Raw genomic sequence first — 25,156 nt, forward strand, 5'->3', positions numbered from 1 at the left:
GGTGGCTTCAAGCAATAAAGACAGCCATCTATCTAAATATATGTGTGTGTGTTTATTTGTGTATATATACACATATATGTGTGTGTGTATATATACACATATTATATATCCTTCCCTGTGTTCAGTATATATATATGTATACATATATATATACTGAACACAGGGAAGGATATATAATTCCCTCTGTTATAGGAGCCATTGAAATAAGATTTCCTTGTCCTTAAAGGTGTGTGTGGCTTTTGTTGTTTATAATATTTATTAGCTGAGACCTGTTGAAACGAGTGGAAGATGAGATTGACTAGCAGGGCGTGGTAGAAGCTGGTATGGTAGATAATGGACAAAAGGAAGATGTGTTAGGTAGCAGTTATCCTGAGGGTGGGAGGGATGGATGACTCCCAGGATTGGGGTTCTGCAGGTGGGTAGTTAATCACCAGCTGCGTATGAGTGCCTAGACTCAAGTTAGGAATCACTCTTCATGGAGCGGCAATGTATGAATGAGAGCTGGATAACGTACGTGTGTGTGTGTGTGTGTGTGTGTGTGTGTGTGAGAGAGAGAGAGAGAGAGAGAGAGAGAGAGAGAGTGAGAGAGAGATATTGAGACTGAGAGAGATTGGCAAGGCTCAGTAAATTTACTCCTGATAAAGTGAAAAGTTCCTCAAGGGGTATAGCTCAGTATTTAATTTAGCCTTCACAGTGGCTGGAGGTTTAGAGATTTTGAGATAAGACATTAAACTAAAAATACCAAATTTAGCCAAGCGCAAGCAAAGGCAAAGAGTATCTGAGACCGTGGGTATTTTTGTTTGCCAACTGACCTTAGTCACCACTTGCTGAGCCGTGCTCACGGGCCCCTCTGCCCTGGAGGGGTTGTCCCAAGAGAATGTCACCGGATGGGAATTTCAGAGGTAGATGCCCAGAAGTGAGAGGGGTGACTGACTGGGAAGTAATTTTCGCCCTGGGGAAGAAGAGGTTGGAGAGGAATGAATGTCCCCAAACATTACATAGATACTTCCTTTAAATACTGTTGCCTTTCCATGACCTGCACTGCCCCTCCCACGGAATACCAGTGGGAGAAGGAATAGGGTTAGGAGATGGAGAGAAGGGCAGTAATTGAAGCTTCTCTTGCAGAATTGAATTCATTGGCTTTAGTCCCGATCCCAGCAGGGCCACAGTCTCTGCTAGTAAAGTGTGGGTCCCACTTTGTTGTTGTTGTTGTTAGAAAAATTAAGTGTTAGCTCAACTTACACTTAGGCGATAATAAAATAAGCTTGTTCAGCATGATCTACATTTTGTAGTAAAAAAAAAAAATAGGTCCTCTAGGCTCTAAAAGGAAAAAACTTAGCCCGGTAATGCCATGGAACAGGCACCAGGTAGCCCAGCATGACATGGAGCTGAGGTGGCCCCGGCCAGTCAGTCTGGCCGCTGTGCCGGTGTCTGTTGGAGGTTCTGGGGCTTGACCTGGGTTGCAGCTTCTGGCTTTCCTACTGCTGTTTCTATACCCTGCTGCACCCTCCACCCATCCTGACTTGCATGTCATCGTCCCTAAGTGAGCCCTTTCTCCCAGCCCCCCACAGCCACCTGTCCCTCTGCCTGGGCACCTAGGAGGACGGAATGATGCTGCCCTAACACCTAACTGTATCACTGCCCCCAAAAGCAAGTTTACACCACATTTACTCCCCCCATTTTCATCTCTTTTTTCCCCCCGGTGCCTTCTCCACTCTGCCTGCCCCCCACTTCCTTGCACCTCTCCTCTGCAAATGTACAGCAACCAAAAGTGTTACTAATATCTGCTTAGTTCCAATTCTGAACTCTTTTCTTTTTTTTTTTCCACAGAGCGGAGAAAACCGAAGTCCTCAATGATGATCTTCTACAGGTAACAGTATTTAACATAGTTCCTAATTGTTCTCATGAGACTGGAATATCTTGCTTCACTTCCTAAGTATGAAACCCAAAAAAGTGCAAATGGGTGAACTTCTGAACCCGAGTCCGAGAGGTGTTGTAGTTTCATGCAGGGTATGAAAGTGTTTGGGTCGGATGTAATAAAAAGACACCTGAAGAATGGGAATCACTCAGGGGCTGTCAACTAGACTTCTAGACTGTGAGCCCATTGTTGGGTAGGGACCGTCTCTATATGTTGCCAACTTGTACTTCCCAAGCACTTAGTACAGTGCTCTGCACACAGTAAGCGCTCAATAAATACGATTGAATGAATGAAAGAACTTGGCATTTTGAGTGCAGGCGCAGACTTGGAGTAAAGCATTTAGGCGGTGCAGCTTTTACAGAGTGGGTGGGGGAGGATAATAGAAGAGATGAAAATAAATGGAGGCAGGAGAAGAGGAGGAAAAGAGGATTTTGAGACAAAGTCTCTTTCTTGTAATCCAATACTTTGTTCAAATTCTCGGTTTACGGGACTCTGCCTCTTCTGTCTTTTTTTGACTGGAGACTTGGTCATCACCAAAGCCCTTCCAAGTGCCTGCCTAGTACAGTGGTTTGCGTACAGTAGGAATAGTCACCCTGTAACCTATGAGTGAACTTTGCCGGCTGTGTCGTCATCGCTACTTCACCCTCTTCTTCCAGCACCACCAACCATTTAGCGTGTTGTCATGGGGTTACCGGGCTGGATTGGGCCAGAGGCTGCTCTTACCCTCAGATGGGGCACCAGCCGCCCACAGACACCAGCCATCTGAGGCTACTGCACCCCTTCCCTGCTCTCAGCCATGGTGTCTAGCCTCCATAGTTGTTGCTCCCCTTCCCTGGCCAATGCACCACCTCCTGATTCCCCGCTTTGTGGTGGGCTGGTTGGGCTTGTCCACCATCAGGGCTACTGCTTCCTGAGGTAAGGAGCAGGTGGTGGTCGGACCAGTGTGGGCTTCAGGGGTAGGGCTGCCCAGCGTGGACAGTGGGAGCCCCATAGTTTCCACGGTTGAGTTGAGCAGGGGACTGGGAGAAAAGCCACCCTCTTGACTCCTCCCTTGACTCCTTTTAGGTTCCAGGGGTCAGTGAAGGCGGGAGGAAGGGTGCTCCGGGCTTCAGCTCTCTGCCGTACCTAGAAGACTGTGGGGATGGCAAGGTTAATGTCTTTGCTCCTGGATCGTGTGATAAACTGTAGAAATAAAAGATGTAAGAAGCCTTCCTAAATCAGAAATTTCAGCTAGTCTGTTTAACAAGTACTTTTTAGTTTGTTTTCCAGTTTTGTTCATTAGCCTTACACGTAGCAGTATCCGCCAAGTGAATAGGCCTGCCGAAATTTTATTTGGCTCCCAACCTTTGCATTGTCCCCGCTTGTATTTATCGTGGACACGACCTCCTTTCCGCCAACCAACGGGCATGTATGCTCTGAGGACTAAAAAAGAGCCTGTTTAGTTGTGGGTTAATTCTATGTCTTAGAAATATTATGTTTTACCAAGAGATCTATTTTGGGATTGATCTCGTGCCCCCTCTCTCCTCCCTCCCTCCCCCACCCACATTTTTTTTCCCCAAATTTCAGAGCTACAGATAGTAAAGTATTTTTAAAACAAGTTCTTTAGTTCTTTTCCATTCGTCTCCAGGAGTCTACCGTACTTGTACACTTTCAAAAGGATCTGTACAAAGCATTTCCATATATTTAAAAAATCCCTCAAAGCCACTTCTTTCCATTTCCTCTGGAAGGTTTCTTGAGATTATAGATTAGTGGGGGATTTGGGGTTTTTTTTGTAGACTATGTGGGGGTACTTATATCACAAATTTCTATAGATGTAAAACTGAATGAAATGAAGCAGTACTGATTGGAGGAGTCTGTAACTCCAGTGGGTTGTGATAGTTTCATCCTTCTAAAAACTGGATTATCTGAGAATGTGAATCGTTTAGCAATCTGAAAACAGCCTTGCTATGTAGAGTTAACTCAAGGGAGAGAGCAGTGATTTGAAGAAAACGCATTTATGCTATGAAAACCTCAATGCCCCCTGACAAGGTGCGTTAAACATTCAATTCTGCTAAACCCCCTAAGAACAAATCTTTTTAAACGTCTCTCGTCTCATGAGTTAGACAGCACATTTTTGTGAAACGAAGCCAGAAACTCCAGTTCCCTGCCAGAAATTTTTGTGCCAGCAAGGCTTTCCCAGGCACAGTATAAATTTGGCTGCGCCCAGATGGAAGATTTGACTAATAGTTTTTGTTTCCCTTGGAGAAATCTCTTATCTAAGCTGGACTGTCCGTGTGATTTTTTTTTTTTCATTTTGGCTGCATTCTCTGTAAAAGTTTACCCCAAAACACTTTATAAAAATAGATATTATGTGTTCAAAATTGACAGGAAAGCTTGAAGGGGGTCCCTTCCTATATAGGGAATTTGTCTCATTAATCCACCCATGTTCTTTGAAGGGGATCAAGTACGTGGATCATAGCAAGTTGGGGCTGTAATATATATAGATTTCCAAAAAGCCTTTGACAAGTTTCCAGACCAAGGGTTTTGTGTCATTTGTTTTTGTTTTTCTCCTAAACCCAAATATTGGAGGGAATATCCTGTCAAGGCTAGAAAAGATAGGAAACAAGTAATCGGGGTAAATGGCCATATTTCTTAATGGGAAAGTATACGTAGGATTATCCCGAGGTAAGTTCCAGTTCCACTTGTGTTTAACTTTTTTTTTATTTTAATGGTATTTGTTAAAGTGCTTACTCCGTGCCAGGCACTTTACTACACTTCCAGGTAGGTACAGACTAATCAGGTTGGATACAGTCCCTGTCCAAGATGGGGCTCACGGTCTTAATCCCCATTTTGCAGATGAGGTAACTGAGGCACAGAGAAGTTAAGTGATTTGCTCAACATGGGCCAAAAAATGCAGAGAAGTGTCAGTGCCAGCCAACATATGAAAACGATCCCAAGGGGAAAAAAATTCAAATTACAACTTCATGATAATGGACTGACAGCGATCAGTCACAGCTAAGGAAAGAGATCAGAGTCACTGTTGATCTTTTAATCATTGGTGCCGTGTGCAGTGACAGGGAAAAGGGCCAACCAAATTCTGGGTGTTTCAGGAAGGGGATAGGAAGGAAAACACAGGCTTAGTTTAGTCACTATATAAAACCAGGATGTCGTCTCACACCTGGAAAGTTGTGGTCACTGCATTTTACCATAACCATATAAATTTAGACTGTGTGCTCCTTTTGGGACTTGATTATCTTGTGTGTACCCTAGTGCTTAGGCACACAGGGAATGTTTGACAAATACTACTACTATTAGTAGTAGTAGTACTAGTTTTGGTATTATTTATTTAGAGAAGGGCCACCGAGTCAATCAAGATGATGAAGATTTTGTGTGCGGATTTCCTAATCATGGAAATGATCACAGCTCATCAATCTGAGAGGTGTGATTGGAGTTTATAAAGTCATAGAATAGTGTTCCATTATAAGGGTGTACACTTTCTTTTCCAAAGACCCTTTCTTATTCATGAATGTCTCCCAAACTCAGTCAATCCTGCGTTTAAATCAGCCTTGTAAAATGTGATGCTTCAGAATCGAAAAATAATTTGAGTACATTACCTCCAGACCCCTAGGAAGTGAATTCCTGGCCGCTTTCAATTTGGGCTAATGAACTTTGAGTTTGACAGCTAATCACTTCTTTATTCCACCTGGTTCTAGCAGCCAGTACCGCTAGGGATAAGTGGTCTTGGTTGGGCCGGGATCCAGTTTTCCAGCCCAAGAAAGGTTCGATGTGATCTTGTCCCATGCTGCTTTTAGGTTCCCTTGAGCACTTGCAAAATCAGTCAGTCAGTCAATCTGTCATATTTATTGAGCGCTTACTGTGTGCACAACACTGTGCTGAGCATTTGGTAGAGTACAGTATAACAATAAGCAAGACACATTCCCTGCCCACAACGAGTTTACAGTCTGGAGGAGAAGACGGGTATTAATATAGACAAATTACGGCTATCAGCGTGGATTTTCCCCAACAGCCCTGCTGGAATCAGGCCCTCCCAAAGCTGCCCTACAAACCAGCGACTTTCTATTTTGGCACCCTGCTGGCACCTGGCTGGTTGTCAATGAGGACTTTTTCCTCCAAGAAGGGTGATGGACTCCCTAATTGTCACTCAGTGGTCTGGGGAAAATTCCTCTCATTTAGTGTTTATAATTAAAAGTAGGCGCTAATTACATCACTACCCTGTGTTTCCTACAACTAAGGTTAGGGTGGAGTGAGAGATGAGAGAGAAGAGGAGAACCTGTGTTCTGGAGAAGTTCAAGTTCCTAAACCTCTTGAAGAATAGAATATATTTTCAGGGCTGCACTGGCTCCTCTCCCTTTGCCAGATGACTTTGTCTTTGACATATTTATGGGGGAGGTAGGGAGCAAGCACCCTGGTGGATTGGTTTTCTGAGAGGTATCTGAATAGTTGTCTTGTTGTCTGAGTTCTCCCCTTAACCACTTTGGTAAACCGTGTACAAAATGGCTGTGCTTGTCTTCTCTCACAGGGAATGTGTCTACTAACTCTGTTACATTGTACTCTCCCAAGTGCTTAGTACAGTTCCCTGCACACAGTAAGCACTCAGTGTCATTGATTGATTGGAGGTCTGTCTCTCAACTTGCTCTCGAATATTCCTACCTACTTGTCCTCCCTCTCCTTTGTTGAGGTAGTGGTAGTAATCATATTTATTAAGCACCTACTGAACGTAGTGTGCTTGGAAAGTACAAGAGAAGTCAGTCAATTGTATTTATTGAGTACTTACTATATGCAGAGCGCTGTACTAAGCACTTGAGAGAGTATAATATAACAGTATACAGATGCATTCCCTTTCAAGCATGTCATGTTCCCTGCCCACACAGAAACTTACCTTTAATGAGGGAGAGAGAGATAGAAGCTACTACACCATTGACATTCAGATTCCCAGCATTGCCGTTTCTCTGCTCCATCCTATCTGAACAACTGCTTCTTGGACCAAAGTCATGAATTGCCTCACCACACATCATTTAGGCCAATCAACGTATATCCACCCATGAATTAAGATTTCCTCTTTCTTTTTCTCGTTCCCCGGAATGTGCACATCCATTGGCACCCATTGCAGGTGGCCTTGGATAGACACCTTTACTTTTCTGAACATTTTGTAATCATTACAGTGATTATTTGTTTTATACAGAAAACAGTTTTTTTGTCCTGACCACGCAACTCGGAAATGACTCCCACCACCCACCCCGTTGGTGAAATGCATCCCTCTTTTGCAGGGTCTCCTCCCTTAATGTTACCCCATGGCTAAGAAAGCTCAAATAGTCTAATAAAGTTCCAGAATTATTGTTACATTGTTTTCTCCCCAATGCATCTTTTCTTTTTTTTACAAAGGAGAATATTTCCTTTGCTGCCCTTCTATGACTCTGTAGTCTTTTTTGACCTGCTTGGGAAGTGACTGAAATTTGTGGTCGTGACCACACTTTAGCTAAAAAGGCCATAGTATCTAAACACTAAACTTCGGCATAAAGTTGAACATGCTCAATTTCTTCTGGTTTCAGTTTTCTGTGGCTTTGATAGCAAAAGCCAATTTTCTCTTCATTGGCACGGCAACAGATTCCTTCTCAGAAAGACACATCCTCCTCTCCAGACTAATTGAAACCAAAATAAGCCCAAATAATTGAAAGCACAAGTTAGGCTGGCTTTTAGAGGAACACGTACCCAACTTTGTGACTTTCCCAAAGAAGCAGCCTGAGAAGCAGCGTGGCTTAGTGGAAAGAGCCTGGGCTTGGGAGTCAGAGGACATGGGTTCTAATCCCGGCTCCGCTACTTGTCTGCTGTGTGACCTTGGGCAAGCCACTTAATTTCTCTGTGCCTCAGTTTCATCTGTTAAATGGGGATTAAGACTGTGAGCCCCACATGGGACAACCTGATTACCTCGTATCTACCCCAGCGCTTAGAAAAGTGTGCTTGGCACATAGTAAGTGCTTAACAAATACCATACTTATTATTGCTATCAGAGCTTTCTTTTTTTTTTCTCCCAAGCTTTTGTTCAGGTAAATGGTAGTTCCCAAAAGAGACTATGAGTATCTCCATTTGCTTTATGGAGATCCTACCAGACACCTAACAAGGTGTTTAGATTGATCTTTTAGCTGGCAGCAGTGCATTTCTCGCTTCAGCAAGCCATGATGGGGCGTACACAAAAAGGAAGAGCAGATCAGAAGTTTTAATGACACAGATATTATGTCTGACACATAAGTGTTTATAGTGTGCCCAAGCCCTGTACTAAATGCTAGGGGAAGGTTTGAGGACAATGATGTGGACGTGTCCCTGACCCACTGGGGCTCCCAACCTCAGACATGGGGACTGACCAAGGCCTCAGGGAGAGAAATAAGGGGTTGATTAAGCAAAAATAACAACAGCAGTGCCTCTCTGCTGGGGGGGGGAATAGTCATCAGGCTCCAAGCAGGGCCGCCTTAGGCCTAAATCACAACCTCCCCAGTGTGCCAGATGTTAGGAAGTTATATTGCTGGCCACCTAACCAAGAAGGGGTGTGACTTCTCCCTAGAGATGAGTGATGAGAGAGGAAGGAGCCATCTCGGTCGTCCGACAGCTTATTTGCAGTCCCAGGTGCATTGATAGATAGAAGCATTGATAGAAGCAACGTGGCTCAGTGGAAAGAGCACGGGCTTTGGAGTCAGAGGTCATGGGTTCGAATCCCGGCTCTGCCACATGTCTGCTGTGACCTTGGGCAAGTCACTTAACTTCTCTGAGCCTCAGTTCCCTCATCTGTAAAACGGGGGTTAAGACTGAGAGCCCCACTTGGGACAACCTGATCACCTTGTATCCCCCCAGCGCTTAGAACAGTGCTTTGCACGTAGTAAGCGCTTAACAAATGCCATCATTATCATTATTATTATTATTATTGATGAAGGGCAGCTCCATTCTAGTGGTCCCGACTTCTGGCCGCCTTGCTCCTACCAGTGCTGGGTGTTGGGGGAGTTGGAGGCCAGTCCAGTTAAGCAGTTCCCTGTGGACCACAGAAACCTGATGGTAGGGGATTTCAGGCCTTTTATGTAAATAGTATTTGTTAAGTGCTTACTGTGTGCCAGGCGCTGTAAGTAAGGACTGGGTAGGTACAAGCTAATCAGGTTGGACAAAGTCCCTGCCCCACCTGGAGCTCCCAGTCTTAATCCCCATTGTACAGGTGAGGAACTGAGACCCAGAGAAGTGAAGTGACTTGCCCAAGGTGACCCAGTTGACAGGTGGCGGAGCTGAGATTAGACCCAGGTCCTTCTGACTCCCAAACCTGTGCTCTACCCACCTGGCCACGCAGCTTCTTGTGATCCCGGCTCAAACAGGATGACTGAGAAGTGGACTTTTGGGAATACCTTCAACAATCAATATTCCAGCCTGGAAGTATCAAGTCTGCAGAGGGGTGACCCTTCCCAAGCAAAGCCTTCTGGAAGATCAGGATATCTATAAGCAGATTAGATGGTAACAGACATTGCAAGCGGCAAAGGCCCACTTTTACAGCAGTGTGTGGCATGGACTGTGGGCAACACAACCAGTACAGCTCTCACATGGGTGAGAAGTCACCAACAATGGTGGTTCTTGAAATTTAAAGGAGAGCTGTAGATGTGCTGTGTGTGTAAAATAAAACACAGCCACATACCAGTAACAGCTGGAATGGTTGTGTTCCTGCCCATTATTATACAGGTTTGGAGTGGTAGCCTTCTCTGCTTTTGTTGTGATCTGCCTGAAGACACTAATGAATTAGCCTTCTAAGTGTGACACCAAGAACTCTTGACTGGCTTCCCCTCAGATTTATTTGTCTCCATTTCGAGTAAGGGGCTGAGTCCAGTGTATTCCGTGACTGACCAAATAATCTCTTTGTCTAAGAAAGGGTGAATTTTAAAATGTGTATAATATAAACATACACATCCAGTAATTATTTTAGCATGCAAAATATTGCTAAGGAAATAGTGTCAACTCCCTACGGAGCACCAGTGTAGTCCATCAGTCATAGTTATCACGTACTTACTGTGCACAAAGCGCTGTACTAAGCGCTTGGGAGAATACAAAATAACAGAGTTGGTAGACATGTTCCCCACCCATAATGAGCTTCAGTCAGTGATGTTTGATGAGCACTAACTGTGTGCAGAACACTGTACTAAGCACTTGAGAGATGGAATGCAATAGAGCAGGCAGACATGACCGCTGCCTCCAAGGAGTTACTGCTTTCAGGATGTGAGTCGCCCTCCTTCCCTCAATTGGCTGGGCATTGAGCTAAAGAGAAGCTGAACAAGACAGCCAGTGATCTCACGAAATGTCCCAGAGCTGTGCAACTTTCCCTATCCTGTCCACAGACACTGTGAACAAAGCAACTGCTTGGACGATTATTCATTCAGCCGTATTTATTGAGCACTTACTGTGTGCAGAGCACTGTACCAAGCATTTGGGAAGTACAAGTTGGTACCATATAGAGACTGTCCCAACCCAACAACGGGCTCGCAGTCTAGATTATAATCCTTTCACCGATCAAGCAAATCAGTTTTTCTTAAAATGGACATTTATTCAGTTGGTGGTGTCATTCTGGTTTTCTTTAAGGGAAAAGTTAGCAGATCATTGCAGCTGCCATTGCAACAGTGTGACAGATTGACCCACTTTTTATAACCCAAAGAGATGGTTGCACAATGTTTAAGCAGGCAGAACATCTGTATAGAAACACCCTCTCCCGACAGTGTTTCTGAAACTTGGGAGTAACTATTTCAAGCATTCCAAGTTTAGTTTTTGACTTCCAAATTTAATACCGTGTTGAAATGCGGGAAGCAGCTTGTGAAAGTAATACTTAGGGTGTCTTTGCATTGTGACTTCAGCTTTCCACTAGCAGCTAGGGTATTTTCCGATTTTTGCCAATAGCCAGTTCCCCTGGAACACGGGGCATGTGTGCTTGAAGAAAGTTGCCTTAAGGAAACAGCACAGAGGTACTACTCTTGTCTGGGGCTGCACACGTGCACAAAACTCATTTCTTCTGACACCAGCCAATGTGTCCAAAAAGACGAGCAGAGTCGGACAAGCGTTCCCTAATTCCCGGACAATGCTCTAGCCAAAGCACTTGGAGAGAACTTGTGCCAGAGCTACAGAAACTAAGAGCAGTAATAACTGTAGTATTGGTTAAGTGCCTACTCTGTGCCAAGGACTGGACTAAGAACTGTCTATTCTATTTATTTTATTTTGTTAATATGTTTGGCTTTGTTCTCTGTCTCCCCCTTTTAGACTGTGAGCCCACTGTTGGGTAGGGACTGTCTCTATATGTTGCCAACTTGTACTTCCCAAGCGCTTAGTACAGCGCTCTGCCCACAGTAAGCGCTCAATAAATACGATTAATGGTGATGATGAGTAGATGCAGGATAATCCGGGCACAAAAAGCCCCTGTCCCACATGGGATTAAATCCCCATTTTACCGAGAAAGAAACTGAGACCCAAAGAAGTTAAGACTTGCCCAAGGTCACAAAGTAGACAAATGTCAGAGGCAGGATTAGAACCTGGGTCCTTCTGACCCCCAGGCTCGTACTCAATCATCTAGGCCACGGTTCTCTAAAGGAAGTGTGGAGTGTCACTCATAGTTGGAGGGTGGGAGGCAGAAGAAGAGCTGGCAAAAGTGACTGAGAAAGATCAGCCAGAGAGGAGAACCAGGAGGTAACTGTGTCAGCAAAACCAAGCTTAGGCAGTGCTTCTAGGAGAATGGAGTGGTCTGCAATGTCAGAGGCAGGTAAGAGTTCGAGGGGCATTCGGAGAAAATGGACTTCATTTGATTGTCCAAGAAGGAGATGGTTGGCGACCTGGGAGAGAGCAGTCTAGGTGGAGTGGTGGAAGCAGAAACGGGATTGTAGAGGGTCAAGAAAGGAGTTGCAGGAGAGCAAGTGTGGGCAGGCAGTGCATACAACTCGTTCAAAGAATTTGGACGGGGCCGGGAGGAGGGAGATACGGCAGTAGCCGAATCAAGCATGGAATCCAGAAGAGATTATTTTAGGAGAGGGGTGAAGAGGGCATGTTTGAAGGCAGAGGGGAAGGAGGCATTAGGGAGTAAGCAGTGGGAGACGGCAGCAAGGGAGCAAGAATACTGGGCAGAAGCAATTTTAGAAGATGAGAAGCAATGGGGTCAAAGGCAAAGTTGGAGAGGGTAGATTTTGCAAAAGTGGGAAGTCTCTTGAGAGATGGCTGAGAAGGATAAGAGATCGGGAAGGAGAGGACTTTACAAAGGTAAGGTGGAGATTTGGAGTGACCCTTGGTGGTTTCAGGTTTGTCATCCAAGTAGAGAAGTGGTGTGGCGTAATGGATAGGGCACGGGCCTAGAAGTCAGACGGACTTGGGTTCTAATCCCGGCTCTGCCACGTATTTGTTGTGTGACCTTGGGCAAGTCACTTCACTTCTCTAGGTCTCGGTTACCTCATCTGTAAAATGGTGATTTAGAGTGTGAGCCGCATGTGGGACAGGGACTGTGTCCTACCTGATTAACTTGCATATACCCCAGCATTTAGAATGGTGCTCGGCGCAGAAGCGCTTAACAAGTACTATTATTATTGGGAAGCTCATCAAGGCGAGAGAGCCTCCTGGGCATTTCAGAAGGGAAGTAAAGTTCTGGAATAATTGGTGAGGGCAGTGGACATGGGAGTCCACTAGACTGTAAACACCAGAAGGGCAGGGATCATGTCCACTAATTGTATTGGACTCTCCCAAGCACTCAGTACAGAGCTCTGCACAAAGTCAACACCCAGTAAATACTATCGATTGAGTCAGTGAGGGAGGGGAAGCAGTGCTGCCGGTGGAAGTGAATTATAGCAAGGAAAGATAACTTCAAAGTGTTCAAAATTGGCCCAGTGCCCAGATTTCTTCCAACAGCTCCCCGTGGCACGAACACAGGAGCAGAGGAAGCGTACCCTTGAGACAACCCCTGGCTGGGTGTTGGTGTGCGAGATCGGTGGAGGGGCAGCAGGGTGAGGAAGTGGAGTTTGACAGAGTGGGTAGAGTTCGTTCATTCATTCATTCATTCAGTCATATTTATTGAGCACTTACTGTGTGCAGAGCACCGTACTAAGCGCTTGGAAAGTACAATTCAGCAGTAGAGACAATCCCTGCCCACAGTGGGCTTACAGTCTATTTAAGGGCGTGGATTTCTCCACCAAGATAGGAGAGGTTGGGGAAGGAGGGCAAATTGGGTTTGGCCTGGGATCAGTGGAGGGGATCTAGTGAAGGAAGATCTCTGTGGGGAGAGAGAACAACTTTGCAGGAAAGGTTGTTCAGTTATTACCCCAATGCTCTTGCTCTCCTAGCTAATGAAATCAATCCTGTCTGCCGAAACCCATGTGAAGAATGCCTTCTGAGATATGAAACTAGTCACTTCTTGCAGCACCCGTCTTGTCTGTCTCGCCACCAACCCCCTGCCCACATCCTCCTTCTGGCCTAGAACTCCTTCCTGCTTCTTATAGGACAGACCACATTCTTCCCACTTTCAAAGCCTTAACTAAAATCATATCTCCTCCAATAGGCCTTTTCCAACTAGGTCCTCACCTCCTTACTCCCTCTCCCTTCTGCCTCATCTGATCACATGAATCTGTCCCCTTTAAGCACTTGATATACACCCACCCTCAGCCCCACAGCACCTTACATGCATATCTCAAATTTCCTTTTATGTCTGCCTCCCATCTAGACTGTAAGCTCCTTATGGGCAGGGACGTGTCTACCAACTCACACTGCATACATAGTTGGGAGATATGTTCCTTGCCCACAAAGAGCTTACAGTCTAGGGGGTGTGGGTCTCCTTATGGCAGCCTAACAACTTCGGGGAAAAATCCATTTGCAAGTTGCAACTTGTCAGGCTGGGCTGTCAGGGGCTGCTGTTCCCCAGCATTCCACAGCTGTGCTGCATCCTTTGAAGTTGCTCTTCAAGGTTACTTTGGTGATTTTTTTTTTCTTCCTGCCCCCTTGGCAGACATTTCAAATCGGCCCCTTGTACAGCAGGAGTTTGGGAGTCCTGCTATCATCCACAGCCTCGAGGAACTGGGTTGCAGCAGGAACTGCTAAAGTGCTGGGAAATGAATTCAATACATTTGAATACTCCAGTTTATGCGACTTCCACGGGACCGAGATTCTGCTTCATCTCCTAGTCCAGCCACATTGCATCCCGTTCTCGCAGAATTCCACGTTAAGGAAAACTCTCACTGTAGTATAAAGTGTCCAATACTACATGTGCGAGCAAACAAATGCACATGCCATTTCTTCCAAGGAGAAGCAGCGTTTCCCAGTGGGTGGAGCACAAGCTTGGGAGTCAGAAGGACCTGGGTTCTAATCCTGACTCTACCACTTATCTGCTGTGTGACCTTGGACAAGTCACTTAACTTCTCTGGGCCTCAGTTACCTCATCTGTAAAATAGGGATTAGTACTGTGAGCCCGATACGAGATGTGGACTGTGTCCAACCTAAGTAGCTTGTGTCTACCCCAGCACCTAGTATAGTACACAGTAAGTGCTTAACAAATACCAAAAAAAAAAAAAAACCCTACTTGGGCGTACTGTATCCAGACAGTCTCGCTCCCACACAAAGATTCTCTAATGTTCAGGCCATAATAAGTTGTGTAAACTGTTTTCTAGCATAACTAGTTGTCCAGATCAGTGCTTGGGTCTAGTATTGTGGTTTTGGTCACCGCACCTTAAAAAATGATAAAGTGGGAAAGCACTAGAGGAAAGGGGACAAAGTAATTAAAGATGGGGAAATAGACCTGCTGAGGAAACGTTAAAGGAACTGGGGTTGTTTAGCCTAGAGATGCCTAATGGGAGATCTAACTAACTTCAGGTATAAGGAAAAGTGTGGTCTAGTATGTAGACCGCAGGCCTGAGAGACGGGGGACCTGGTTTCTAATCCTGACTCCCCCTTATCTGCTTTGTGACCTTGGGCAAGTCACTTCACTTTTCTGTGGAAGGTTATACACCAGAAATAAATTGGAGACATAGAAAACTGGTGGAGGCCTTAATAATATGATTTAGTTCTGGTCACCAGCTTCAAAAGTCCTCAGTGGCAAATTTCAGCCAAGTGGGCTATCCAGGCATCCTCTTGTTTTGGAGCTCAGCCCATCCATTTTAAGGATGTGTCTACCTTCATGTTGTGAATCGTGTTATATCCTGCACCGTTCTGAAATCTTACCCTAGAGGATTCTACTTTCATAACCCGCCAGAGGAATGCATTCTGCAAATGTGAGGAAGCCAACACTTGGGTTAGTGTCTATTTATAAAACTATTTGTCATGAGAGTTGGGGTAAAAGCCGATGGAGCTGTAGTGATGATTACTAAAGTCATAAATATAGACGGGTCTGCTCACTAGAGCTACTCATTTGGGCTTTGGAAATTTTGGGGTCCTTTGTGAGCTCTTTGTGGGCAGGGAACATGTCTGCCGACTGTTGTACTCTCCCAAGTTCTTAGTATGGGGCTCTGCACGTGGTAATGCTTAATAAATACCACTTGAAGATGATGATCAATGAAAAGGGATTCATAGATGAGGCATACAGTTTACATATTGATTCATTATTTTATACAGTTGAAATTAGACTTTAGGTACTTTTTTTCAAACTAGAGAGCATCCCCAAGAGCCTCCTCCCAGGATTTACAAATCGTCAAAATGCATATTAGCTGCTTTCCTTTGCATCTGTGAATGAGGTTCCCATTGCAATAAGCAGCTCTATCACAACCCTGGTACTTGAGAGATCTGCTCCTAAGTGGCTCTTCCAAGTAACTGTTATACCCTGCCCACACCATCAGGTTCAACCTAACTTGGAAAGTGAAATGGAAGCATTAATAATCCGGTAAGATCCTTTCCAGGTCTATGCCCAAATAATTAAAACTTTTTTGGAATTCTGTGACTCGGTTTCCTCATATGGAAATGGAGATTCCCCAGCACCTTTTCCCCTCCTGCTTAGATGGTGAGCCCAGGTGGGACAGGGACTATCCCAGAGCCTAGTATGATGCTTGGCACAGTAGTAAGCACTTAACAAATACCACACTTACTATTGTGCTAATGGTTGTGGCCTGGACCCCCAAAATGATCCTTTAAATGGATTATCAAGTTTCTGGATTAAAAGAAGAGTACAGAAAATTTTCCTGTAACATATTGCCATCACATGATTTGGGGAGAGTGCTGTTGAAGCACTAGGGAGCATTCTTTCCACAACTTGCAGCAGTTTAAAATGTGACCTACAAGTTGATGCAAAGCACTCCAGGGTGAAAAGAAACATTTGTGCAGCTGAGTATGGCACCGGTCAAGGCCTGGGTGCTATGACGTGATTTTTCCATACTTCAAGGTTCATCGAGACCACAGATGTTTTATATTTTGTTTCTAAGATCTGATCCACTGCTGTCCTGCCTGCCTTCTGGCCGTCTCTCCATTTTTCAGCCTTCACCCAGCAGTGGCTCAGACTCTCCAGTCTCCCTCGACCAAGGGTCCGTCTCTTTACCAGACAGCTCTTCCGGCCCAGTTCTCCACCACTACCTAAAATCTAAATGACTAAGGGACATTTTCCATTTAAAGTCGAACTGAAGTGTTTCCCACCAGATTCTGCCATGAGTTTCTTCTTTGGAGCCATCAGTCAGTAGCTTTTATGAGAAGCAGTGTGGTCTAGTGGGTAGACCACGGGCTTGGAAGTCAGAAGGTCCTGGGTTCTAACTCCAGCACCACCGCTTGTCTTCTCTGTGACCTTGGATAAGTCTCTTCATTTATCTGTGCCTCAGTTACCTCATCTGGAAAATGGAGATTAAGACTGAGAGCCCTATGTGGGGCAGGGACTCTGTCCAACCTGATTAACTTGTATTGACCCCAGCACTTAAGTGCTTAACAAAAACCTTTTTTTTAAAAAAAAAAGTGCCTACCCTGTGCAGAGCACTGGGCTAAATGCTTGGGAAAGGCCAATAGAATTGCAGACACAATTCTTGTCTTAAAGGAGTTCATTCATTCATTCAGTCGTATTTATTGAGCACTTACTGTATGCAGAACACTGTACAAAGCTCTTGGGAAGTACAAATCGGCAACACATAGAGACAGTCCCTACCCAACAACTAGCTCACAGTTTAGAATTTAGAGTTTAACATTTAGCGGGGTGTTAGCGATAGGAAGATATAACTGGCAAGTGGAAAGAGGTTCTAGTGCTTTGCACATAGTAAGCACTTAATAAATGCCATCATTATTATTACTTGCCAGTAGATGAATAGATGATGATTTGTCTCTCTCCCCATGGCTTGTCAGATCGAGAGGCGGCTCGACACGGTCCGATCAGTGTGCCACAATTCCTATAAGCGCCTAATGGGATGTTTCCAGGGTCAGCAGGGAACCGATTCAGAGAAGAGACATGTAAGTATCTGGTCCTTTTTTTTACATTTCATGTGCCTTTCTGCCAGACAGGCGCTCTCTTTCCTTGTGCCCCCATCTCTCTTTCCCTCTCCCCTTCATGCCAGACAGGCTCTCTCTTTTCTGGTGCCCCCACCTCTCTTTCCCTCTCCCCTTCATCCAATCAGGTGCTGCTATGTAAGTAGATTGAGCCCTAGAATTAAGCTGGTAAGATTATGACATGGGTTGAGATTTCCAGCCAACAAAATCCTTTAGGATCCGATAATCAGATGGCAGTTGCAGTCCTCTGTGGTGACAGCACTGCACCACCTCCCCCTGCCCCCCACCTCCATTACATTCTCGTTCCCATGAAATTGAGGAGCAGTGTGGCCTAGTGGAATGAGCATGGGCCTGGGTTCTAATCCTGGATCTGACAGTTGCCTGCTGTGCAACCATGGTCAAATCACTTCACTTCTCTGTTCCATGGTTTCCTCATCTGTAAATTGGGGGTTCACTGCCCGTTCTCCCCCCTACTTAGATGGTGAGCCCCCGTGGGACAGGGGCCGTGTCTGACTTGATTAACTTGCAACTACCCCAGCGCTTAGAACTGTCCTTGTCACATATGAAGCATTTAAAACAAAGAATAATAATAGTAATTATAATAAAATTCCCATGTGTCTTGTGTCCTGGGTGCCCACCTCCATATTTGGGAAAGGGTGGAAAAATCCGTGGGAACTCAGCTAAGACTTGGCTGTGGAGAATCTCCCTCAACTCCTTCTAGTGCTGGCTGGGGTGGAGGAAGCTAAAGTTTTGGTCTCTGGGCGCTGGCAGCCTTTCCCGAATAAGTCCCGGGTTGTGGAGCTGTTGGAAGGCTCGGAATTAAAAAAAACTCCAAGAGATTTATTTGGAGAAAATTCCTGGCAAATGGAAGCCGAGTATCAGAAGCAATGTGGCTAGTGGAAAGAGTGTGGGCCTGGGAATAAAAAAACCTAGGTTCTCATTCCAGCTCTGCAAATTGCTTGCTGTGGGGTCTTGAGCAGTTCACTTAACCATTGTACATATTGGTACATATTGGTGCTATTGATTGTTATTATTGTACTTATTAAGCCCTTACTGTGTGTTAAGCACTGGGATGGGTACAAGTTAATCAGGTTGGACATGGTTATTAGAGCTTAACAAATTCCAAAATTATCATTACTCTCGTTATAAGCTTAACCCAATTTAAGTAAGATCTGTGAGGGTGTTTTAGCCTGGAAGTCCCCAAAATACTGCAGCAACCATCCCATCCCTACACACCTGAGTCCTTTTTCCTTTAAGGGTGGAGCGAGACAGGAGCAAGAGATACCAAAGAAGGTGGTAGAGAGCTCAAGAGAAGAGAATGGTGGCATAGCAGATGGAGCACAGGCCTGGGAATCAGAAGGTCATGGTTTCTAATTCCGGCTCTGCCACTTGTCTGCTGTGTGACCTTGGCCAAGTTGCTTCACTTCTCTGGGCCTGTTACCTCATCTGTAAAATGGGGATTGAGACTGGGAGCCCCACGTGGGACAGGGACTGTGTCCAACCTGATTTGCTTGTCTCCACCCCAGGGCTTAGTACAGTGCCTGGCATGCACTTAACAAATACTATTATTATTATTATTATTATTAGTAGTAGTAGTAGTAGTAGAAAAGCACGCCAACAAGGGAAGGGGCATGAAGGAAGTGCAGATAAGCAGGAGGGGAAGACAGGTAGACTATTAGAAATGGGCCAACAGGAACTATCCTAGAGGGAGGTATGGGGAGAGCGCGATAGGCGGGATCAATCTAGTGATGAGTAAAAATAATAATAATAATAATAATGGCATTTATTAAGTGCTTACTATGTGCAAAGCAGTATTTGAGTGCTTACTTGTGCAGAGCACTGGACCGGCACATTTAGAGTACAAAAGTATAAGGAGACCCAATCCCTGCCCTCAAGGAACTTGGATCCAGAAGATGATTTATGGCAGAACTAAGGATAAATAGGAAGAGGGAAAGGATTGGAAAGAGGACTGCTGAGGGAAAAAAAAATCACCTAACACAAATTCCACCTGTCCTTGTTCATCTTCATAAGGTCTTGGCAGAAAGGGGAGAGTAAAGATCCTTATCCCTTCGCAAGTAGTTGGAGAACTCGGACACATAGCTAGGCCTGGAAATCAGAGGACCTGGGGTCTAATCCCGGCTCCTCCACTTGTCTACTGCATAGTCTTGGGCAAGTCACTTAACTATTATGTGCCTCAGCTTCCTCATCTCTAAAATGGGGATTCAGTATCTCTTCTCCCTCCCTTTTTAGACTGTGAGCCCCATGTGGAACGGGGACTGTGTCCCATCTGTTCATATTGTTTACCCCAGTGTTTAATACAGTGCTTGGCCCATTGTAAACAAATAATAATGATTTTTATGTCACCCATCAAAGATGGTGCAGCAAAAATTAAACCAAAGCTATAGAGTGTGCTTTCCTGACTCCTGCTCCTTCCTTTGTCAGATATTCCATGCTAAATTGAATAACATTGCCGCTTTAAAGCAAATTTAGCAATCTGTATTTTCTAGAAAATTAAATTATTTGCATTTTCCAAACTACCTCTCCCGAAGTTAAAATTCTGCCTGTAACTTGACATTTTGCAAAGGGCATTCATTGTTCGATAGACCTGTTAGGGTGAGTTGGTTTCATTTTTTTCACATAATGACTAAGTGAAACTGGCATTCATTCTGCAGGAATTCATCTAGAATAAAGTCAGTCAGTCTCGGTCCCTATTTTACTGATCAGGTGACTGAGTCACAGAGAAGTTAAGTGACTTGCCCAGGGTCATGTGGCATTAGAACCCAGGTATTTTGACTCCCAAGCCTGTGCTTTTTCCACTAGACCACGCTGTTTTTCTAGTGCTTGTCTTAGCACTTAGCGAGTGCTTAACAAGTATCGGAATTATTGCTCTTCTATGAGACTGGTTGCAAATGGATGGTTTTACTAAGATATTAGAACACATCATTATTAAACTATGCTCCTTTTGTCAATAATTTTTTTGAGGGTGATGGATTATTATTGCCTTGTGTACATTGCACTGGAGGTAGTGGAATCCTCCAGGAGGCCTTCCCAGACTGAGCCCCTTCCTTCCTCTCCCCCTCGTCCCCCTCGCCATCCCCCCATCTTACCTCCTTCCCTTCCCCACAGCACCTGTATATATGTATATATGTTTGTACATATTTATTACTCTATTTATTTATTTATTTTACTTGTACATATCTATTCTATTTATTTTATTTTGTTAGTATGTTTGGTTTTGTTCTCTGTCTCCCCATTTTAGACTGTGAGCCCAGTGTTGGGTAGGGACTGTCTCTATATGTTGCCAATTTGTACTTCCCAAGCACTTAGTACAGTGCTCTGCACATAGTATGCGCTCAATAAATACGATTGATGATGATGATTATGGGAAGCAGCTACATGGAAGTCTGTTTTTAAGACTACCAAACTGAAAAATAAGGATGACAGACCACCCCTCACAGGGCTAGGAAGGCCAATTTCATGTTTGCAAAATGGTTTGAGATTCTTAGAGGGAAGAATCCATGTAACTGAAACTTTGGATCCATTTCTGAACTAGAAATCTCCGGCTCAACCCAAAGAACCCAGGGTATGTTTCTGAGGCCAGCCTGGGTGCAAATTGAACTTCCAGGGGAAGCTGCTATGCATCAGGCCCTGCGGAAGATTCCAGAGGCATCTGGGCTGGGCATATTTTGAACTTTCAGAAGCAGCGTGGCCTAGTGGATAGAGCCCGGCCTGGGACTCAGAAGGATCCGGGCTCTAATCCTGGCTCTGCCACCCATCTTTTACGTGACTTTGAGCAAGTCACTTCACACCCATGTGCCTCAGTTACCGCTTCTGTAAAATGGGGATTAAGACTGGGACATGGACAGTGTCCAACCTGATTATCTGGTATCTGCCTCAGTGCTTAATACAGTGCCTGGCACATAGTAAGTTCATTCATTCATTCAGTCGTATTTATTGAGCACTTACTGTGTGCAGAGCACTATACTAAGCGCTTGGGAAGTACAAGTCGGCAACATATAGAGATGGTCCATACCCAGCAACGGGCTCACAGTCTAGAAGCGGGAGACAGACAGGAAAACCAAACATGAAGACAGGTGTTAAAGTCGTCAGAACAAATAGAATTAAAGCTATATGCACATCATTAACAAAATGAATAGAATAGTAAATATGTACAAGTAAAATAGAGTAATAAATCTGTAGCAACATATATATATACAAGTGCTGTGGGGAGGGGAAGGAGGTAGGGCGGAGGGGATAGGGAGGAGGATAGGAAAAAAGGGGCTCAGTCTGGGAAGGAGTAAGTGCTTAAACACCATTTAAACAAAAGAAAAAAATAGTCATATTGAAACTTATTTTCAGTAATATGTGATGAGGGAAATTTGTGGAACCCAGTATTGTTCACAATTATTTTATTCAGAAAATTGCAGCTAAATTTCTTGCCCATTGAAAGGGTGCCTATTATATAAATGTCAGCAGGGAGTCATGAAATGGTTCTTAAAATTTCAGGAGGTATGTGTTATACATATGAAATTTTGTGGCTTTAAGTAGAGAATATGGAACTGGGAAAAGTTAGAAGCAAACAAACCGAAACAATCAGGTATTTCCTTCTTTCAGTATTACTTAATGGGTACTTTCTAAATTACAGAAAAAACTCCCTCAGACAGCACTTGCTCAAAATATGCAAGAAGCATCCGGTCAGCTTGAAGATTCTCTCTTGGGGTAAGCAGTCAATTTTTCTTCGGAATATGGTGTCATTTACAAAGATTGGTGCATGTCAACAGGCATGAATTGTTTTGGAAGTTTATTAAAACAGTCGAATACATAGTAAAATTCTGGTTTGGGTTTTTGTTTTGGTTGTTTTTGTTTTTTAAATTTGTAGATTATTTGGGCTCTTTGCCTCTCTCTTTCCTTTCTGCTTCCTGTCTTTTGGCAATTTCCTGCCTGTTAACACCTCCATCAGAGGATGAACATGGGCAGTTCATTTTACTACTCGTTAGTAGTTTTTGTAAAAGTTGTGGTTGAGGAGAAGGTTTAAGGCTATTGGACAAAATGAGATGATTTCTGGATTATCTGTGGAATTGAACTATCTGTGGTCTCTTAACCTCCACATGAAAGCGAATAAGAGAAACCCGTGGTCGGCACCGCAGACAGGAAACGTGACAGCCCAGCAGAGAGCCGTCTGTGCGTGTGCAGGCTGTGGTTTGGTCCCAGATTAGACTTTGAAGTCAACTGTGGCAATTAGCCTTTGCAGCGTTTCTCTGTACCTCAGTTACCTAAAGAACAGATCAAAACGGGAAGTCAAAATGGGAAGCAGCATGGCCCAGTGGATAAAACACAGGCCGAGGACTCAGAGGACCCACATTCTAGTCCCGGCCCCGCCGCTTATGCCGCAGTTCCTTTATCTGTAAAATGGAGGTGAAAGCTGTGAGCTCCATGAGGGACATGGACCGTGTCCAACCCGATTATCTTTTGTCTACCTCAGTGCTTAATAAAGTGTCTGGCGCATAGTGAGCGTTTAACAAATACCATTAAAAAAAGGCAAAGCCTGAGTTCAAGCTTTGGAGGAAGAAACCAACACAGACATGGCCATTAAAAAATGTAGAGCACCGGGAACTGATGGCATTCTTAAAGAAATTTGCAGTGAGAAACTTTATTCTTCAACAGTATGATTCCTTGAGGAAATATTGTAGCGTTGATCCTTTCCCTTTATCTATTTGTTCCTTCCACTTAGGTTCTTCACTCTTCCTAGCTAACAGTGTTGCTGTACCTCCCCCACAAACCCATCCTCCTTCATCTGTTGCTCATGCCTTGAACCCTCCCTGAACTTCCCCTCTTCCCCCTACCCCCAGCTCTGCCAAAACACATCTCTCCCCTCCTTCAAAACCCTTCAAAAAATCACTACCTGTAAGAGGCATTCCCTGTCTAGTCCCCCACCTTTCTGGTTATGCCGCCGCCTCAATCACCTTGGCACTTCTGTATATCTGACCTAAACTTTTCAGCCCTCTCTCATTCAGAAGTTTCTCCATCCAGCTGATCATCTTGGTTGTCCTCATGTCGCTCATAAAACACAGTATTCCAGGTGTGATTGAACTATGGTTTCATGTAGTGGTAAAACTGAGCCTTTATTTTTTTATTTTCTAATCTCTTTTTGTGGTAACTAGAATTTGGTATCCCATGTCTTATACGCCTTCAAAACTGTCCATAAAAAGCTACCTCCTCTTTCTTTCCATTATATTTATTGAGCGCTCACTGCTTGCAAAGCACTGTACTAAGCGCTTGGGAGAGTTGAAGGCTACAACAAACACACATTCCCGCCCACAAGGAGCTAAATGCCTTTGATGATGTTTCCTCCGTGCCCACTCAGGCCATCCTATTAGCTATTTTTAGCACTTATGTATTTATCTGTTGTTTGTTTATGTATTCACCTGTCTATGAACTCTTAGATATAGTTTATTTGCCAATTTGTCTCCAGTTTCCTCCATTGTTTTGTCAGCTCCTTGAGAACACGGAACATGGCTCTTTTCTCTTTATCAGTGTCCCCAAGACCTTGAATAGTGCTCCAACCACTGCAGGCATTTAATATCGGATGGAATCTCATCACCAGTAGTGCCATTTTTATATGTGAAGGAAAGCTCTGTGTTTAAACTGAAAGTGATCTGAAGATGGTCACAGAGCTTTGAATATTTCTCCTCCTCTTGGAAGTTTGCTTTGATGCATAAATCATGTAGAACTACTCCATGAATAGGGTTTTGTGTGACTTGGACAGTTTCATGAGCTTATGCAGTTGGTTTATTTGGTCAGCAAAACGTTGAAATCCTTGTTTCTGGAAACTATCAGTTTAGGAAAAGTCTGCCTCTTGAAATAAGCTCTTCTGCAAAGCTTAGTGCTGCCCTTACCTGACCCTCCTGTTTTATTCATCTCAATCCATGGTAACCCGAATGTGGTTGAGATTTTATACCTTTTAACTTCTACAAAATATTTAAATAAATGAGTACACTTAAATTGTCACTGATCTCTGTGTGTCCCATTTGAAAGTTAATATTCTGGGAATATGGAAATTCGAAGCCTCCAAAGGAAGTAACTAGCATATTTTCATTCTGCATTAATAGTATTTACTTTCTTTACTGATCATTTGGGTTTTGTTTTATGGGTTTTTTTGTTCGTTTTTTAAGGAAAATGTTGGAGACATGTGGTGATACTGAGAATAAACTGGCCATTGAGCTCTCGCTACACGAGGTCTTGGTTGAAAAGGACATAATGGATCCACTGAATACACTAGCAGAGGTAATCGCTCGGTTTAAAAGGAAATAATATAGCTCGGTCTGGATGCAAATAAAATTTTTAGAGAAAAGGAGTGCTCCCTGATGTCGCTGCACTTGGAAAGAACTTTTCATAATGATACAATTTTTTGTAAAGATGCTTCTTTTAATTGGATTTGCAAATGAATTTTTATGACCTTTCAGGATAGAAACAAAAGTTAGACAGCTGAATTTGTTCTCTCTTTCCAGGTGGAAATTCCCAACATTCAGAAGCAGAGGAAGCAGCTTTCTAAATTGGTATTAGACTGGGATTCTGTCAGAGCCAGGTGAGATGAAAACGGTGAAAACAGAAAATTTCTTATTACAGCAGTAGTACCTCAAGCACTTCACTTAGCCTCTCTGTGCCTCCATTTCCTTACCTGTAGAATGTGGGGGTTGAAAATGTTAGTTCTGCTTCCCTCTTAGATTGTGAGCCCTGTGTGGGACAGCCCCACGTTTAATCTGACCATGCTATATCTTCCTCAGTGCTTAGCACATTTCGTACATGATAGGGGCTTAA

General features: G+C 44.1%; 1 protein-coding gene across 4 annotated transcripts in view; it reads left to right on the top strand.

The window, feature by feature from the left end:
• The first annotated feature begins 1,833 nt into the window (after positions 1–1,833).
• The window catches only part of ARHGAP17 (Rho GTPase activating protein 17), a 49,747-nt gene continuing 26,424 nt past the window's right edge, over positions 1,834–25,156 (top strand). For all 4 annotated transcript variants that reach the window (XM_038763716.1, XM_038763719.1, XM_038763718.1 and 1 more), the window contains exons 1-5: positions 1,834–1,870; positions 17,198–17,302; positions 21,984–22,057; positions 24,511–24,622; positions 24,847–24,923. In XM_038763716.1, coding sequence (XP_038619644.1) covers positions 17,255–17,302; positions 21,984–22,057; positions 24,511–24,622; positions 24,847–24,923 — 311 coding nt within the window. In that variant the 5' untranslated portion in view covers positions 1,834–1,870; positions 17,198–17,254. The remainder of the gene's footprint in view (positions 1,871–17,197; positions 17,303–21,983; positions 22,058–24,510; positions 24,623–24,846; positions 24,924–25,156) is intronic.

This window comes from Tachyglossus aculeatus, chromosome 21 (genome assembly GCF_015852505.1).
Source record: "Tachyglossus aculeatus isolate mTacAcu1 chromosome 21, mTacAcu1.pri, whole genome shotgun sequence".
NCBI lineage: Eukaryota > Metazoa > Chordata > Mammalia > Monotremata > Tachyglossidae > Tachyglossus > Tachyglossus aculeatus.